The sequence below is a fragment of the Sphaeramia orbicularis genome, unplaced genomic scaffold, assembly GCF_902148855.1.
Source record: "Sphaeramia orbicularis unplaced genomic scaffold, fSphaOr1.1, whole genome shotgun sequence".
Lineage (NCBI taxonomy): Eukaryota > Metazoa > Chordata > Actinopteri > Kurtiformes > Apogonidae > Sphaeramia > Sphaeramia orbicularis.
In genome coordinates, this window is record NW_021941538.1 from 21,204 (window position 1) to 40,000 (window position 18,797).

At 40.7% G+C, this 18,797-nt stretch overlaps 1 protein-coding gene across 8 annotated transcripts in view; it reads left to right on the top strand.

Moving 5' to 3' along the window:
- The first annotated feature begins 1,458 nt into the window (after nt 1-1,458).
- LOC115416058 (uncharacterized) overlaps nt 1,459-18,797 on the top strand; it is a 21,665-nt gene continuing 4,326 nt past the window's right edge. For 3 of the 8 annotated variants that reach the window (XR_003934908.1, XR_003934906.1, XR_003934907.1), the window contains exons 1-12: nt 5,473-7,409; nt 7,834-7,896; nt 8,033-8,110; nt 8,461-8,526; nt 8,686-8,763; nt 9,105-9,161; nt 9,311-9,388; nt 9,506-9,568; nt 9,707-9,779; nt 12,968-13,065; nt 13,183-13,241; nt 18,037-18,180. Coding sequence is in view for 5 of the 8 variants with exons in the window: in XM_030129768.1 (XP_029985628.1) it covers nt 6,194-7,409; nt 7,834-7,896; nt 8,033-8,110; nt 8,461-8,526; nt 8,686-8,763; nt 9,105-9,161; nt 9,311-9,388; nt 9,506-9,568; nt 9,707-9,942 (1,935 nt within the window). In the remaining 3 variants the exon portion in view is untranslated. Of the gene's footprint in view, nt 1,689-5,194; nt 5,243-5,463; nt 7,410-7,833; nt 7,897-8,032; nt 8,111-8,460; nt 8,527-8,685; nt 8,764-9,104; nt 9,162-9,310; nt 9,389-9,505; nt 9,569-9,706; nt 10,337-12,967; nt 13,066-13,182; nt 13,242-18,036; nt 18,181-18,797 lie in introns of those variants that run through there. The other 5 variants (XM_030129772.1, XM_030129768.1, XM_030129769.1 and 2 more) reach the window with 5 other exon arrangements.

Here is an 18,797-nt window from a genome sequence, read left to right on the forward strand (position 1 = left end):
ACATCTACGGAAAGGTCTCCTCAGGCCCAACGCAGCCGTCTTAAAACAGTAACCGTATGTGCTTCCTGTCAGGAGTTATGAGCCGTTAAAGCATTTATATGGCTTAACCAATTAAGTCTGAAAAAAGCCTTTAACCTGATTCAAACTCTGTGAAACTTGACACAGCACATCCAGGTCTGCTCTAGGAAGAGCAGCACAAGTTTGGAGTCTCCAGCATGTGTCCTTCTGTACTTAGCCTTAGCAAGGAGATATGGAGATGGGACCAGTTTGTGTGTGTTCAGGAGAGGAATATGTGAGACATATTAAAAAACCAGAAAAATACTATGAAAAAAAGTACCTTTATTCAGAAATTTTCTATAAAAATACAGTAATTTAAGATCCAGAAATGTCATCTTCAGTCCAGTATTAGAAGGCCTACCTGAGATCAACATAGTCAAATCTGGTGAGGCTGGGTCAAACTATGTGGTTTTGGTTGGAAAAAAGGACCCGGAAACCCATTTAAAATGAATATGTGGATTTCGCAGCTCTGGTCAGTGTGTTTTCAGTTTGGGTGGAACATTTGTTTATTGTTGTTTATTTGTTTATTTATTGTTTATTTATTTATTGTGGTAGCTGTAGCATACTATACTGTATATGTTCATATTAATTCATTTGACAATTAATTAACCATTTATAATATAACACTAAAATTCCACAAATCTTTAATTTTTTAAAGTGTTTATTTGCCTTTTCCATGTTAAACTCCACCACTTCTTTTCCTAGAGTCTTTATGTGCTGTATTTCTGTCCTCACACTCACTTAAACAGCCTGTTGAAGCCCCACTGTACATGACTGTGTCTCCTTCTGTCAGTCTTAGCTGGTGCCCATCCCCCACCCTGAACCTGCAGTACATGAAACAATGTTTCATTTTGCAGACAGAGGCAGCTCAGACACACAACACACAGCTTTCATTTAACTGATATGTCCAGCAGTCAACAGGAAAGTGCAAAGAACTACTGTGAGGAACACTTTTACTCTTCACTGTCATTACAGGTAAGAGCTGAACAAGTCTGACATACTTTTACTTCATTGTGTAAAGTAATATAGCTACTAGTTTTAACTTTTAATACTAGGATTAACTTTTTAATACTAGCTGCTAGAATCATTGTGGTAGTTGTAGCATACTATATATATATATATATATATATATATATATATTCATATTAATTAATTTGACAATTAATTAACCATTTAAAATGTAAGATTAAAATTCCACAAAAGTATAATTTTTTAAAAGTGTTTATTTGCCTTTTTCATGTTAAACTCAGTCACTTATCTTCCTAGTGTCTTTATTTGCTGTATTTCTGTCCTTTCATTCACTTAAACAGGCCTTACAGTCTCACAGCACAGTTGGGAATTACTGTGACTCCTGCTCAGGCTTAGCTGCTGCCCCTCCCCCACTCTGCTGCCCATCCCCACTCTGCTGCCCCTCCCCCACCCTGCTCCTCTACCTGCACTGACTTCGCAGGGGGCGGAGGAGGGCGCATGCGCTGGACAGGCAGAGGACGGCAGAACTCAATTCAATTCCATCTCAGAGGAATAGTCCAGCAACCAATATCAAACTGGAAATGTTTCAGAAGAGGATTCAGAGACTCAGAAATCACCATAACCGCTGTGAAGAACGCTTTTACTCCTCACTTTCATTACAGGTAAGAGCTGAACGAGTCTGACATACTTTTGTGTAATGACAGCTGCTAGCGTTAACTTTTGAATGCTAGCTGCTAGCTTTAACTTTTTAATGCTAGCTGCTAGCTTTAACTTCTGAAGTGTTTTTAATGTTAATGATAATAATGTCAAGATAAACCTCTTTGTTTTCAGAGTGATGGGTGTTAATAACCATGTGAAAACTTATGTGATTTTTAAAATAAGTTTAAGGTTAAGGTCTAGGGCACACGTCTGTGGCTGTCGCTCCGGGAGAGCGCATGTTGTCATATAATTATATTTAGGACACTTCTTTGGAGATAGAGACATTCTTAGAGAAATAAAATTCGAACTCTGTCTACACCTGAAACTCCACCACATCCAAAGAAGCAAAAACATTTGCAAATGTACAGACGTGAGTGGGAAGAGTTGAACCTTTGGGTTGACAGCGTTAGTGGCAGTGGGTTCAAGGCAAACTGTAAAAGGTGTGGGCATGTGTTTTTTTTCTGGTGCTCATGGTGTTTTCCATACCCCAATCATCTCCTGAAGTCCATATGGTCCGGGACATCATGATGTGATCAGCTAGATTTCCTACAGTATATGGATGTGAATTTACCAGAGGATGCTTATAATCATGCTGATGTTTCCATAGACTCTACAGGATTTTAGTGACTCAATAAATGCCTAAGTTGTTTATAAGTTTTTAAATGCTTTTAAGTTTTTAATAAACATTTATTTAATAGCCTATATGTAATCAATAAATGTCCTTTGCCTATCTAAAGAAAAATTCACTCAGAATTCTGATATTTTAACAGTACTAACTAACTAACTAAATAAACAAATGAATACACAAATAAGTTAAAACATTCATTTTATTAAGATAAGATTTAGATTTGGAAAATTTCTTTGTACAGTATTCTACATTCAGTTGTTTATGTTTTTGCAGAATACAGTATAGCACACTGGTTGATCATTAAATTAATTTTTTTTTGTCAGTGTGCTTTCACTGATTAAAATGTTGCCACTTCTTTTCAGACAGAACCTGTGATCATAAAACAATAGAAAATTCATAATGTTGAATTTCATTTAGAATTTGGGGCTCATGAATAAGGACAGATGTACAAATTTGCAAGTATTTTTATTTTTTATTTCCTCTTAAAGTAAAAATGTCCTCATGGATCACATAATGATTGTTCATTGGTCTGTTTTGCTCAATAGTTATGTTTATTATTGCACACTGCAGTGACTACACAGTTTATCAATAACAGTTCCGTGTTAATAAAGCACTTCAAACTTTAAGTAAGACTAAATGCTTTTATCAAAATTAAAATTAAATTGTTTGTGTAGTTGATTTATAGTTGTATGTGTAAATCTTCTATAAATGTGTGTATATTTGTGTATGTGAAAAAAAAAAAAAAAAATATATATATATGTGTGTATATATATATATATATATATATCTCCAGACGTATCCAGGGCGTACACAGATGCAGTGTGTGTATGTGAATCAGACGATGGATGTGTTTGTCAGTGAAATGAGGGGCTCTGTCTACAACTAGACACAAAGTGAACACAGACTATCACACAGGATCAACATGAACTAGAAAGAACCAAAAGAACGACAACAACATGGACACACAATGATCTAGACAAACTACAATGGACCAACACATCGAACAGAGGAAAGGTTATTTCTTATTATAATTTCATTATGAACATGTAGTTTTTCATAATAAATATTAATTTATAATAAATAATAAATATTATTTGCTGTAGCATGGTTTTATGCGTTTGTTACATATAATAGTAATAATAAGAATAAGAAGAAGTAGTAGTAGTAGTAGTAGTAGTAGTAATGGACATATACTGATTGTTATTGTGAAAAAGATAATTCATATAACAGACAGGAGCAGTTGTTTGTTTACCTGCTTTACTAGTTTTCTGCTACTCCCTGTAGCCTTCGTCAGAAGCATCACATAATGTTACAATGACATGAAGAATTCTTCTAAGCATATAAGACATGTCATTGTAGCATCATGTGACGCATCTGACGAAGGCTACAGGAAGTAGCTGAAACTAGTAAAGCAGGTAAACAAACAACTGCTCCTGTCTGCTATAAGAATTATCTTTTTCACATTAATAATTGGAAGATGGTATGAACCTGTACCAGACTTGACTTGACTAAAGAAGTTGCAAAAACATATTTTCTGGCACTATTTTGCAAAAAAAAAAAACCAAATACAAGCAGCCTGTTATAATGGTTGTCCTTAAAGGGTTAATTAATGGGCATTGCACATTGTTTTAGATAAAATGAAATGCTCTCCAACTCTTGTACAGTACCAGTAGCTTCAACTTATTTTAGAAATAAATCCTGTTTCACATCACTGCAAAGAAAAGACTTGTGGAAGCCACCTTTCTGTCTGTGACTGTTTACGGTGATATACTGTACAGACATGCAGCTACCTCAACTTTGAAGAGCCTTGACTCAGTATATCACGCTTCTTTACGTTTCCTTTCAAATGCAAAATCTCTCACTCACCACTGCACTCTCTATGGTCCAGAGGGCTGGACATCATTAACCGCTCATAGACAAAAACATTGGTTCCTATTCATCTATAAAGCATTGATGGGTAAACTCTCTAAGTACCTCAGTAATCTTCTGTCTGTTAACCATAGTCATGTCCATCTACGTTCCTCCAAGTGGTTCCATTTGACTGTTCATGACCTCTGACAGACTTCGGAAAAACAACATTTTCCTACGATGCTCCATGGTTGTGGAATAATATTAAAAAAACTGTAAAACTACATCCACTCATTTCTGTTGATGATTTTAAAAGTATCATGGGGAATGCAGTGAGGGAGGAATGTCATTGTTTCTCTTGATGCCATTATGGTTGATTGACTGGACTGTGTTTTATTGTTTTATAGTTTATTGTGTATCATATATGTGTTTTGTATCATTTAGACTTTGTTGGCTGCTACCTTGGCCAGGTCTCCCTTGCAAAAGAGATTTCTAATCTCAATGGGACTTCCAGGTTAAATAAATGAAATAAATAAGTTAAATAATATAAATGCTGTTGAGTACTTCAGGAAAAACTAATTCTGAGGTGATAAGGCTTAGTGTTTTTATTTTCAGATTGAATTGTTATTGAAGCTTAAAGTCTCACCTCAATAAAGTGATGAAAATCTTTATTCCACATCATAAACAGTTTGTGCAATCATTAATGAATAAAAATTCATGCTTTCATCTCAAGAACTTACTTGATTATTCAGACACACTTCTGAAATCTGGAAGCTGGTTACAGAGTAAATACAGTTAGCATGGAATTAAGGCAAATATTTGGTTGCATATTTTAAATGTGATGTTTATTATTTGGGAGGGTTTGTCCTTCATTGAATTTATTGAACTGAAATGATTGACTCATATGTTTGTTTATTTTAGGATGTTAGTCTCAGTTCCCCATATGAAAGATGATACACATTATGTTGCTGTCTCCTTTTGTTTTATGTCCAGAGACAAATGACTGACAGACCAACACAAATGGCTGACACTTCACCAGGGGTATGTATTTTTCCAAATCTGTCATTATGCCTTTTTCATCACTTAAACTTTCAACCATACAAAGACCTGTTGTCAGTTATGTTATTATGAGAATTAATATCCACCAAGATGCAGCAGAGTTGCATATCTAACAGGTCCTTGAACTACAGTATAACAGATGTCTTCACTGCTCATATAGACGGTAGCATCCACTGTCTTCTAACGATGCTCTCTCCTTACAGCTGGGTGAAGTCTTGGAGAAAACTGATTCATCCGACAGCGAATCCAGCAGTGATGTAGGCTCAGAGGAAGAGTATCATCCCAATACGCCAGCATCATCCAGTGAGGAGGAATGGGAAAGCCCTGAAAAACTTTCAAGTCAGAAAAATGGCAAGTACACCATTAATAAAGGCAAGAACCCCCAAAAGTATCAGAAACGAAGAAGTAAACAAAATACAAAGGAGACAGAAGTGACATCAACTGTTTCAATAAAAACGTGCACAAAAAGGGGAGCCAAGAAACGAACATGGGACAAAAAACATTATTGTTTTTACTGCAACAAAGCAATTCTAAAGATGGCACGGCACCTGCAGAGGAAACACATGGACAAAAAGGATGTCGCCTATGCTTTCAGCTTTGAGATAGGCTCCAAGCAACGAAAGGTTCTTTTGGAAAAACTCCGCAATAAAGGAGACTACAAGCACAACACACATGTCTTAGAAAAAGGGAGTGGAGAACTAATAACTTGGAAACAACCCTCAAAGAAAGCTAGTGCTAAAGATTATTTACCATGCCCACACTGTTATGGAATGTTTGTGAAGTGGGATCTGTGGAGACACCAGTCTGTATGTCGGAGTAAGAAACATCTAGAGGGTGGCACAAAAAAAAACAAGAAGTAGAGTCCAAAGTCTCGCTGCCACTCTGCTTCCAAATGCAGCTCTGTCAGGTGGATGTGAGGATATCATTAATAAGATGCGGCAAGATGATGTGTCTTTTCACATAAGGAGTGATGTGTTGATTTGTAGATATGGTGATGCACTTTATGCAAAACATGGACGAGTGAAATCAAGGCACCAGTACATAGCACAAAGACTTAGGGAGCTTGGTAGATTTATGTTGGTAGCCAAACAGATGGACAAGACTGTGAAGGTTCTTCAGGATGTGTGTGTCCCATCAAAATTTAAATTTGTTGTAAATGTTGCGAAGAAGCTGACAGAGTTTAGTCCAGGCAAAAATGAATATGGAAAACCTTCTACAGCAGTAAAAATAGGATTCTGTCTTAAAGGAGCAGTGCAAGTCCTCATAGGACAGGCACTTATGAATGATGACGACCTTGAAGAGAAGAGAGGTAAAAAGTTCTTGGAACTTCTGGATAAAAACTGGAAATGTGATGTGTCTGTGAGTGCACACCAGAGTATTCAAGAGAAGAGATGGAATAAACAGGATGACATCCCCCTCACCAGAGATGTGATGACTCTGAGAAACCACCTCAGAATGGTGGAAGACAAAGCACGGGATGAACTAACGCAACAGCAGAGCTTAATGGCCTACAGGACATTAAATGAGACGGTACTGGCACAGGTCATTGTCTTTAACAAACGACGTGAAGGGGAAGCATCACGCTTGACTGTTGAGGCTTACAAGAAGGCGTGTACAAACCCCATAAATCAGGACATTTATGAAACTCTGTCACCTCTGGAGAAAGAGCTGAGTAAGTTACTAACCCGCATAGAAGTCAGAGGGAAAAGAAGTAGGAAGGTTCCTATTTTCTTGACTGAAAGAATGAAGAATTCAGTTGATTTGTTAGTTACATGGAGAGAGAAAGCAGGCGTCCTTGAAGAGAATCCTTATCTGTTCGCAAGACCGGGTGTAATGACAAGTATTCGTGGATGTGACTGTCTGCGAAAATACGCAGTGGAAAGTAAAGCAGAAAACCCTGAACTCCTGAGATCAACTAAACTACGAAAACAGGTGGCCACACTCTGTCAACTCCTGGATCTTAGTGAACAAGAGCTGGAACAAGTGGCAAGGTTTATGGGTCACGACATCAGAGTTCATCGTGACTTTTATCGACAGACGGACAAAACCTTTCAAATCGCAAAAATAAGCAAACTTCTGTTTGCAATGGAGGAAGGCACGAGGTCTTTGGCAGGGAAGAACCTCAAAACAATTGAGCCATTTGTCTGTGGTATGTATACACTGTGTATGTATTTTGGAGAAGTGGCAAGCCATGCATTTCACATCTAGGCCTTCAGCACCACCAAACTTAAATGAATCCACTTCTTAATACCATCATTATGCTACTATGGCTACATAAATCATCAATATTATACATACATACTGTAGAACAGCATCTTTCAATGACCGCTACAAATGCACATGATGTGACGCAAGTACCATTTAGAACCAGAAATATGTACAGTAAAATGAAAGAATGTATGAACAAATAATTGTATCTTTCTTGAACACGAAGCCAAATACACAGAATTCACTAAGTCTCATTTCACGGTTGTCAGACCTAGGTGTGAAATGAACGGACTGTAAGCTAATAAAGACATTCTTTGTTTGTCCCTTCCTACTGAGGGCTAATTTAGAATGACTGATGTTCACAGGTGAAAGTTCCACCTCCACCTCTGATGTCATCAGAAGGAAGACAGGCAGAGAAGTAGATGAAGGTATGACACACTGATGATGATGGTGCACATACAAACCTATACATGAGGGTACAGTCAACCGTCAGTTTATGCATAGATGCTTTCACTGTATATGGTACAGCTACAGTACACCAGCTCAGCTTGTGTTATTTTTCAGATGGAGACCCTGAAATGTCCTCCACAAAGGGAATGGACCCCCTCTCTGACAGAGAGACAGCAGGTTCAGACACAGATGGTAAGTTAATTATTTATATTATAAAATACTCTTTCCTCTGGTCAACTTTTCTGGTCCTCTTATTTTCTAATTTCAGGTTGTTCATGTTATTTACATTTTTAATTAAACTTTGTAAATGTAATGGTTTTCATGATGTAATTTTACTTTTTTACAGTTATTATTTTACTAGTTTGACCCACTTGAGATTATATGGCACTGCATGTGGCCCCTGAATTAAAATCAGTTTGACACTCCTGTGCTATGCCATATAGATATTATCATAAACAGTTGTATCCATGAACTCTTGAATGATAATGTGTACCTGAGAAGATCTATGAACAGGACCTAATGTTTATCTGTTGTTGTTATAGATGAGGGTGCAGAAATCCTGCTGACACAGAAGAATAAACCACAAACAAAGAAAAGACTGAAACGACGTGAGTACAACAATGAGGAAAAAGCATCATTTAAATGCTGAATCATTGTGTCATAGTCTCCCTGACTGATCTACCAGAGTTGAGTAAATAAACCGTTGGATTACACACAGATGTATGGTACAGCTACAGTATACCAGCTTAGCTTGTGTTATTTTTCAGATGGAGACCCTGAAATGTCCTCCAGAAAGGGAATGGACCCCCTCACTGACAGAGAGACAGCAGGTTCAGACACAGATGGTGAGTTAACAAACATCCTTGTTATTGGTTTAATTGATTTATGTAGAAGTGAGAAGTTATGTTATTCTTCCCACTTTTTTTTTTTTAAATATATAGGTTTCCTGGCATTTTCATTTTGATTATTTTATGTTTAGTGTGTTTTTGTCTTCTCTTAATAATCTTTGCTGCTGTCTTCATATTCAAAATGAATATTTCAATTCAATATCAGTTAGATTTGTTCTTTATGAAACAAACCCTTATGCCTCTGGTCTGCCTAATGTTAATCTTGTGCCACTCAGATTATTCATAAACAGTTAACGATACACTACTGAGGGCTAATTTAGAATGACTGATGTTCACAGGTGAAGTTTCCACCTCCATCTCTGATGTTGTCAGAAAGAAGACAGGCAGAGATGACGGTATGAGACAGTGATGATGCTGTACATGATATTTGATCAGTGAATTAAACGTAGAGCCGTCAGATTACACATACAGGCAGATGATTTTAGGAGCTTGTGCTTTGCACTTCATCCACAGTATGCAGGCTTATGCTGGGTTATTTTTTTAGATGGAGACCCTGAAATGTCCTCCACAAAGGGAACGGACCCCCTCTCTGACACAGAGACAGCAGGTTCAGACACAGACAGTGAGTTAACCATTTTTATTATAAAACACTCTTTCCTCTGGTCAACCAGCTGTTGTGCTATGCCATGTAGATATTATCATAAACAATTGTATTATATTCTGTCTGTTCCTGTTGTAGATGTGAGCCAAGGAGTACCGCTGACACAGAGCAAAAAAACACCTCCAAAAAAACAACAAACACGTGAGTAAGAAATGAAGAAAAAAAAACACATGACAATTCAAAGCCTCCATCATATTCTGTTTCTGTAATCGGTCAGTGATGCCAGTAAAGCTTCACTGTGATGTCCATGATCTAACAGACCTTCTGTGTCACTCACAGCCCCATCTAAGTCTTCTGTGAAGCGGCCCTGGACTGAGAAAGAGAAGAGTGCTGTGAATAAACACCTGGGCAGGTTTGTAGAGGAGAGGAAAGTTCCTGGCAAGAAGGACTGCACAGCATGCATCGAACAAGAGAGGGCTTTAGCCCAACGGTCATGGAAGGATGTTAAAAACTTTGTTTATAACACCATTGTCGCACATAAAAGAAGAGATGCCTCACGTTTCCTGAGGTTTTGAGGCTGTTAACTCAGATATTGTTCTTTCAAATATTTACACCAAAACAAAGCATTTGTGTACGTTCATGCACTGTATTTTTGTGGTTTACTCTGGCAGTTCAATGTAAAAAAAAAAAGTACATTTCTTTTATTTATTTTATTATTGCAGCTGACTGAAGCACTTTAATTTATGCACTTTAATGAGTAATATTATTACTGCAATTATTTGAGGCACTTTAAAATTGCAGTTTGATTTATGTACTTGTTTATGCATAATTGTTGCAGTTTATAAAGGCACTTTAACCCATAAAGACCCAAACATCCACCGTCAACCTAAACCGTCTACTGATCTAAACTGTTTAATACCTGTTGATCCACTAATCCTATCAATACATGTCAGTAATTGGAATTGGATCATTGACAGTGGATAGACACGCTGGGTTTAAGTTCAATAAAATTAACAAAAGGGAATACAAAATGTATAAAACAAACCCTAACAAATAACAAAATAAATGACATGAACAGCATAAACCACAAACTGAACAAAACAGAATAAAACAATTATTAACCCCTGCAGTCTGATCTGTGACAGTGGATGGACACTGGATTTATATTAATGATGTATTTACTGAAAGTCACTAATTCCTTCGTTTTTCTTTGTTTCTGATATAATAATCCTCAACTGAGATTTTAAAAACATTTACATGATCAGCGAGTTAAATATAGGAAAATACCTGATGTACACTGAAAAAACACAAAATACAGAGAATAATATGATAATAAATGGATATAATTTAACCAGTCTGTACTAATTTAAGAGAACTCTTGGGAACACCACAGAAGTAGCACTGGGTCTTTATGGGTTAAATTTAAATGCTAATTTAATTTATATACTTTGTGTACTCAGGCACAGAAAACCGAGGCAGTTTATACATTTCCAGAGTAATTAAAATAAAAGTTGACTGAAAAATGAATTCCTTTCAGATTTATTTTGAGTTTGATTGATGGATAACTGTGAAGTTTGGTTTCTTGAAAGGAAAAAAATGTATAGTTGAAGTACATCAGTCATGTTGACTAATATTTTTTGTCTTCTGCTCATCTAGGAACTTCAAATGATCTAATTCTAGTCAAATATCTCAAGTTTTTAGTGGAAAACACTTAAAATACACCCCCGCCCCGCCCCCCCCCCCCAACGGTCCTCAGTCAGAGGGTAGAATGGGTTTAAAAAAATTCAAAAAATTTTTTGTGTGTTTCTACAAACTGAGGTGGAAAATGACATGAGCCTGCCACCTACTGTTGTGATTGGGCATTCATTTGTCTCTAAGTATAGCAGAAAGGGTGGTCCTCACTTCTCAGGTTAATTCACTCGGACCTCACTCCTTATGCTGTACAGGAATGTGTGTGTGTATGTGTGTGTGTGTGTGTATGTGTGTGTGTCTGTGTGTGTGTGTGTGTGTGTGTCTGTGTGTGTGTGTGTGTGTGTGTATGTGTGTGTGTGTGTGTGTGTCTGTGTGTGTGTCTGTGTGTGTGTGTCTGTGTGTGTGTCTGTGTGTGTGTGTGTGTGTGTGTATGTGTGTGTGTCTGTGTGTGTGTGTGTATGTGTGTGTCTGTGTGTGTGTGTGTGTGTGTGTGTCTGTGTGTGTGTGTGTGTGTGTGTGTGTGTGTGTATGTGTGTGTGTGTCCTCCCTCTGGTGTCCCACTGTGTCTCCATCTGTTCTTCTTCTTCTTCTTCTTCTTTCTGTCTTCCATCCCAGAACATGTTTCCGTCTTCATCCAGAGGATCCGCCTTAAACACTCTGTTATTTGTGTCTAAATCTGAAGGACGATCCATCTGAGGGGGTCTGACCTTTGACCTTTATGTGTTTGGGTTCTGATCGGACTGCTGCGCTGTACCTTATTTTTTGGCCGACTCTAGTTTTAGTTTTCTGTAAAAGTAGTAGTTTAATGGCTGAGTAACGACAGCGTATTAGGCTACATCGGAAAAATAAAAATACTACAAGAATAAAACCAAAATATTATGAGAATAAAGTTGTCTAAAACAAAAATCATAATTTAACAAAAATATTGTCATACTTTTATGGGGTTAAAGTCGCAATATTTTGAAAATAAATTTGCGATAGTGTGAGAAAAAGTCATAATTCATACATTGTTAGCCTTAAGCCATGTTGATGAAAGTTTCCGGTTCCAGTCAAACAAACCCAAACATGTGCGAACTGTCTTCACAGTCCTCCGACTAATGCTAATGGATTGGTGGTGGGCGGGGCTAATGGGCTCAGTATGTGGTGGGCGGGGCTAATAGGCTCAGTATGTGGTGACAGTGTTTTTATTTTCTTCTGTGGTGCTAATATGCTGTTGTACTGAGTAACTGTTATAGACTGGGTTAAACTGGTTTAGCCTGGGTTAGACTGGTTTAGCCTGGGTTAAACTGGTTTAGCCTGGGTTAGACTGGTTTAGCCTGGGTTAGACTGGTTTAGCCTGGGTTAAACTGGTTTAGCCTGGGTTAAACTGGTTTAGCCTGGGTTAGCCTGGTTTAGCCTGGGTTAGCCTGGTTTGTTCACTTCGTGGCCCTCTACAGGACAGACATTCGATGACACTTTGACTGTTGGGTTCCTTTATTCACATAAACTGGAAACATGTTCCTAATGTTCGACCAAAGTGTAAAATCTGAACTGAACTGTTTCTACAGGTCAAAGGTCAGAGGTCAAAATTCAGACTGACCCCTGTTTGGAGTCAGTGCACACTGTTGAATGTATCCCAGTTGGTTCTGACTCCAAACCCAGTCTGAGGTCTAGGGTCTAGGGTCTAGGGTCTGGGGTCTGGGGTCTGGGGTCTGGGGTCTGAGGTCTGGGGTCGGACCTGGTCCACTGGGCTAAAGCGGATCAGTGTGAAATCCTTCTCAGATGACATCATGTCAGTACTTCCTGTGTTTCCTTTTATGGTGGTTTAAATCCAGATCCTGCTCTTCATGAACTCCGCTCCAGGTTTTCCACCTCTCTGTTTCCTGTTGTCTCATGCGTTCGTCGTTGTCGTCGTTGTGTGTCTGTTAGCGTGCAGGTTCTCACTCGTTCCTGGGCTGCGCTGTGGTGGTTCTCTCCGTGGTCCAGGTAACCGTGGCGCTCCTCAGACCGGCTCCAGAATCCACCTGGTAAGACCTCCGACCCCCCTGGACTGAACTGGTCTGAAAGAAGAGGATCTGAGGCTCCATGTGCCTTTAAGGTCCAGTGGATTAAAACAGGTGTGTGGTCCTGTCGTTCCTCTGCAGGAGAGTCTACTTTAAGTGGGTCCACTTCGGAGCAGGAACCAGCACACAGATACTGGCAGGTGAGTGGGCTCATGTGACCTCCACCTGGGACTGGGCTCATGTGACCTCCACCTGGGACTGGGCTCATGTGACCTCCACCTGGGACTGGGCTCATGTGACCTCCACCTGGGACTGGGCTCATGTGACCTCCACCTGGGACTGGGCTCATGTGACCTCCACCTGGGACTGGGGTCATGTGACCTCCACCTGGGACTGGGCTCATGTGACCTCCACCTGGGACTGGGCTCATGTGACCTCCACCTGGGACTGGGGTCATGTGACCTCCACCTGGGACTGGGCTCATGTGACCTCCACCTGGGACTGGGGTCATGTGACCTCCACCTGGGACTGGGGTCAGACACATTCAGGTTAGACTGGTCCAGTGATGGTCCTACTGTGGGGGCGGGGCCTGTGTGTGGGGGGAGGGGCGTCATGGATCAGTCCTGGGTGTTTTTTAGTCCTTCAGGTTGGAACATGTATCAGGTGGAACTAATGTCTGATGGTTGGATTCACCATGGACTCATTTAATGGACGGACATCAAACCAATCTGTTACCATGGTGATCTGTCACTAGCCTGGACAAAGAGTTTAGGTTTGGACAATGGACAAGGACTGGACTGGACACATGGACGCACAGGTTTGGGTTTTGGACCAGTTTGGACCAGTTTGGACAGTTTGGACCAGTTTGGACAGTTTGGACCAGTTTGGACAGTTTGGACCAGTTTAGACAGTTTGGACCAGTTTGGACCAGTTTGGACCAGTTTGGACATTTTAGACCAGTTTGGACAGTTTGGACCAGTTTGGACAGTTTGGACCAGTTTAGACAGTTTGGACCAGTTTGGACAGTTTGGACCAGTTTGGACAGTTTGGACCAGTTTAGACAGTTTGGACCAGTTTGGACCAGTTTGGACAGTTTGGACCAGTTTGGACCAGTTTGGACAGTTTGGACCAGTTTGGACAGTTTGGACCACTTTGGACAGTTTGGACAGTTTGGACCAGTTTGGACCAGTTTGGACAGTTTGGACCAGTTTGGACAGTTTGGACCAGTTTGGACCAGTTTGGACAGTTTGGACAGTTTAGACCAGTTTAGACAGTTTGGACCAGTTTGGACAGTTTGGACCAGTTTGGACAGTTTGGACCAGTTTAGACAGTTTGGACCAGTTTGGACAGTTTGGACCAGTTTGGACCAGTTTGGACAGTTTGGACCAGTTTGGACAGTTTGGACCAGTTTGGACAGTTTGGACAGTTTGGACCAGTTTGGACCAGTTTGGACCAGTTTGGACAGTTTGGACCAGTTTGGACAGTTTGGACCAGTTTGGACCAGTTTGGACCAGTTTGGACAGTTTGGACAGTTTAGACCAGTTTGGACAGTTTGGACCAGTTTGGACAGTTTGGACCAGTTTAGACAGTTTGGACAAGTTTGGACAGTTTAGACAGTTTGGACCAGTTTGGACAGTTTAGACAGTTTGGACAGTTTGGACCAGTTTAGACAGTTTGGACCAGTTTGGACAGTTTGGACCAGTTTAGACAGTTTGGACCAGTTTGGACAGTTTGGACAGTTTAGACAGTTTGGACCAGTTTAGACCAGTTTAGACAGTTTGGACCAGTTTGGACCAGTTTAGACAGTTTGGACCAGTTTGGACAGTTTGGACCAGTTTGGACAGTTTGGACAGTTTGGACCAGTTTGGACAGTTTGGACAGTTTGGACCAGTTTGGACAGTTTCGACCAGTTTGGACAGTTTGGACCAGTTTGGACAGTTTGGACAGTTTGGACCAGTTTAGACAGTTTGGACCAGTTTGGACAGTTTGGACCAGTTTGGACCAGTTTGGACAGTTTGGACAGTTTGGACCAGTTTGGACCAGTTTGGACAGTTTGGACAGTTTGGACCAGTTTGGACCAGTTTGGACCAGTTTGGACCAGTTTGGACAGTTTGGACCAGTTTGGACAGTTTGGACAGTTTGGACCAGTTTGGACAGTTTGGACCAGTTTGGACAGTTTGGACAGTTTGGACCAGTTTGGACAGTTTGGACCAGTTTGGACAGTTTGGACCAGTTTGGACCAGTTTGGACAGTTTGGACCAGTTTGGACAGTTTGGACCAGTTTGGACAGTTTGGACAGTTTGGACCAGTTTGGACCAGTTTGGACAGTTTGGACAGTTTGGACCAGTTTGGACAGTTTGGACAGTTTGGACCAGTTTGGACAGTTTGGACCAGTTTGGACTTTTCTGTTCTCAGATGTCCAATAGTAAACGGGCTCATGGACCCACTGATACTGGTCACATGTTCATCTGTGGAACCAACATGTGTTTGATGGACTAAAAAAAGGAACTGGACTGGCACAGTTGGTCAGAATTGGACATTTACGATTTTTATTTGGACAAATATTGTCTCGGAGCAGTCTGGGTGACTTTATTTATATTATTCACACAAAAATCTAAGATATTTTGAATTTGAATCAAAAACTATTCAAGGAAAAGAAAAAAAGTATGGGTCCTTAAGGCTGTAAGAAAATATCTGTTCTGCAATATATCATGATATTTCATTTCACAATACTGTATCGATATTAAAAATTACTGTATGGATATTTGTAGGTATTTATTCAAACGCAGATATGGTGGAGGTTCATTTTAGTTTTTCTTTATTGTTTATATTTTATCTATTATTAAACACTGTTTTATTCAATAATGTTTTATTTGAATCCTCCTAAAAGCACTTTTTTCTGTCTGAGGCAGATGTCGGTTCCTTTGTTTGGATTGAACTCCAATCCTGTTCTGATGTTAGTTGTGAACTAATAGAATCTGAACATTTGAACAGGATCTGAAACTGGAATGTCTGGAAAACAGAATTTCATTTTGAACCCAGTTGGAACATTTGCTGATAGAACATTAGATCCTGTTGGGATCAAATACAAATGTGTTTAGGATTTGGGCAGATTTAGGGTGAAATTCAATTCTTCCAGGAAATAATCATTTTTAAAAAGAAACAAAACCAATAAAAAATAGCCTTTTTAACAGTATCATGATATATCGTGATATATTGTATTGTGATCCTACTATTGGGATTTGTATTGGGATTTGCCGATACACAGCCCTATTGATACAATATTGATGTTTCTGTCAATACCAGTTAGAACTGAACCAGTGGTAGAGAGGAGGTTTATGGTCCAAAGGGGGACTGGAGGACTATGGTCCTCCAAAGGGGGGCCACAGAAACAGACTGAGAACCCTAACCCTGACCCTGACCCTTCACAGACCTTCAACAGGGTGCAGTTGAAGCTAACTGCTCGTTCATTTCTCCAAACACCTTGTGCTTCATTGGGAACGTGGAGTTTTCCTTCTGTCTTTAAAGTGTGTCTGTTCTTGGTCCATATTCAGCTTTAACTGAAGTGACAGTTCTGCTGACACATGCACAGGTTCAGCTGACACATGCACATGTTCTGCTGACACATGCACAGGTTCAGCTGACACATGCACAGGTTCAGCTGACACATGCACATGTTCTGCTGACACATGCACAGGTTCAGCTGACACATGCACATGTTCTGCTGACACATGCACAGGTTCAGCTGACACATGCACAGGTTCAGCTGACACATGCACAGGTTCAGCTGACACATGCACATGTTCAGCTGAACAGTGAGTCCGGTCGTCACCTGGAGAAGCCCCACAGCTGCACACATTCAACCAGCGCTTCCACTGATCCTCCAGATAATGGCTCCACCTGTCTGTGCAGCTCTGCCTTCAGGCTGCTTTATGTTCACCACCTCAGCCAGCTCTGTGCGGCTTCACGCGGTCAGCTGACGTCATTTTCACAGCCACGCCCCTTCGCGCGGCTCATCTCAAGCGGAAACTTTCCACGTCGCACACCTCAGAAAATTTGTAAGAGACGTGCGGACAACATGGCCGACATTCAGGAGCTCCTGGTGGTAGAAGTACAGGCACTGGGATGACTAGTACCACCAGGACCACCAAGACCACCAGGACCAGCAGGACCAGCAGGACCAGCAGGACCACCACCACAGCCAAGTGGGAACAATTCAGCTACAGTCGGCAAAGAGGAGGAATGAGCAAAAAAAAAAGGAAAAACATTCAGGACAGAGATGTGAAGGCAAACCAGACCACCAAAGGGAGAAGTGGAGACCCAGGGGGAGGGGCCAAATGACCCACGGACCAATGAGAGAGTTGAGCTGGAGCTGGAATTTTATTAAACACAGGGAAACACACCCACATTTCCCTCCAGGGGAGGGAAGTTTATTGAGAACTATGTGAAAACAGAAAACCAGCAGATGAATTTTCTTCTTCTCTAGTTTTTTACTGTGATAGACGTGTGTTTGTGGCACACTGCCCCCTGCAGTTTGGGAATAGATGCTGCACGGAGCCGCCCACAGTATAAAAGCACCACGCCTACTCTCGTACCGACTCCCCGCATCTATTTTCCACACGTCACGTTCGTGCGGCGAACATAAAGCAGCCTTTAGGCGGTGCATCCCTTCAATAACCCACCGCACTCACCCAGACAGAACAGAAACAGGGAGCTGTCCGGTCCTGAAACCACTGCTAAGGCCCAGGTTAAAGGGGAGCTGTCCGGTCCTGAAACCACTGCTCAGGTCCAGGTTAAAGGGGAGCTGTCCGGTCCTGAAACCACTGCTAAGGTCCAGGTTAAAGGGGAGCTGTCCGGTCCTGAAACCACTGCTAAGGCCCAGGTTAAAGGGGAGCTGTCCGGTCCTGAAACCACTGCTCAGGTCCAGGTTAAAGGGGAGCTGTCCGGTCCTGGACTGGTACCAGTACACTCATGTTCTTCCTCTTCCTTCTCCAGCGGTGTGTGTTTTCCTGGGCGCTGCTCTGCAGGGGGCGCTCTTGCCCCGCCCCTGGGCTCCTGCTGCTCTCATTGGCTGGATGCTGTGGATCGGGCTGACAGACCTGTTCTTATTGGTCCATTCCTACAAACTGAGGAGACCAGGTAAATCCTGCATGTTCTTATATTTAATTCACTGATCGTGTAGATGTTCATGAAAACTCAGTAAAGTCAAAGGTTATTTTATCAAAACTGAAAAAAACTGGAGACTTTTTCTGCTAAATCATCATTAACTGAACATAAAAAAACGGGCAGCTACGACCGACAGCGCTTATGTAGATTTTTATCCATTTTTAAAAAAAATTATTGATTACTTTATTTTTGTTCATTTTGTTCATTTGTAACTTTTTTGCTTTTTTTTCCACGCAATATTTCAAATATCAAAGTGTGTTTTTCAGTCCAAGGGTTAAAGGTGGACGTTTGGGTCTTTAAGGGTTAAAGGTGGACATTTGGGTCTGTAAGGGTTAAAGGTGGACGTTTGGGTCTTTAAGGGTTAAAGGTGGACGTTTGGGTCTTTAAGGGTTAAAGGTGGACGTTTGGGTCTGTAAGGGTTAAAGGTGGACGTTTGGGTCTGTAAGGGTTAAAGGTGGACGTTTGGGTCTTTAAGGGTTAAAGGTGGACGTTTGGATCTGTAAGGGTTAAAGGTGGACGTTTGGGTCTGTAAGGGTTAAAGGTGGACGTTTGGGTCTGTAAGGGTTAAAGGTGGACGTTTGGGTCTTTAA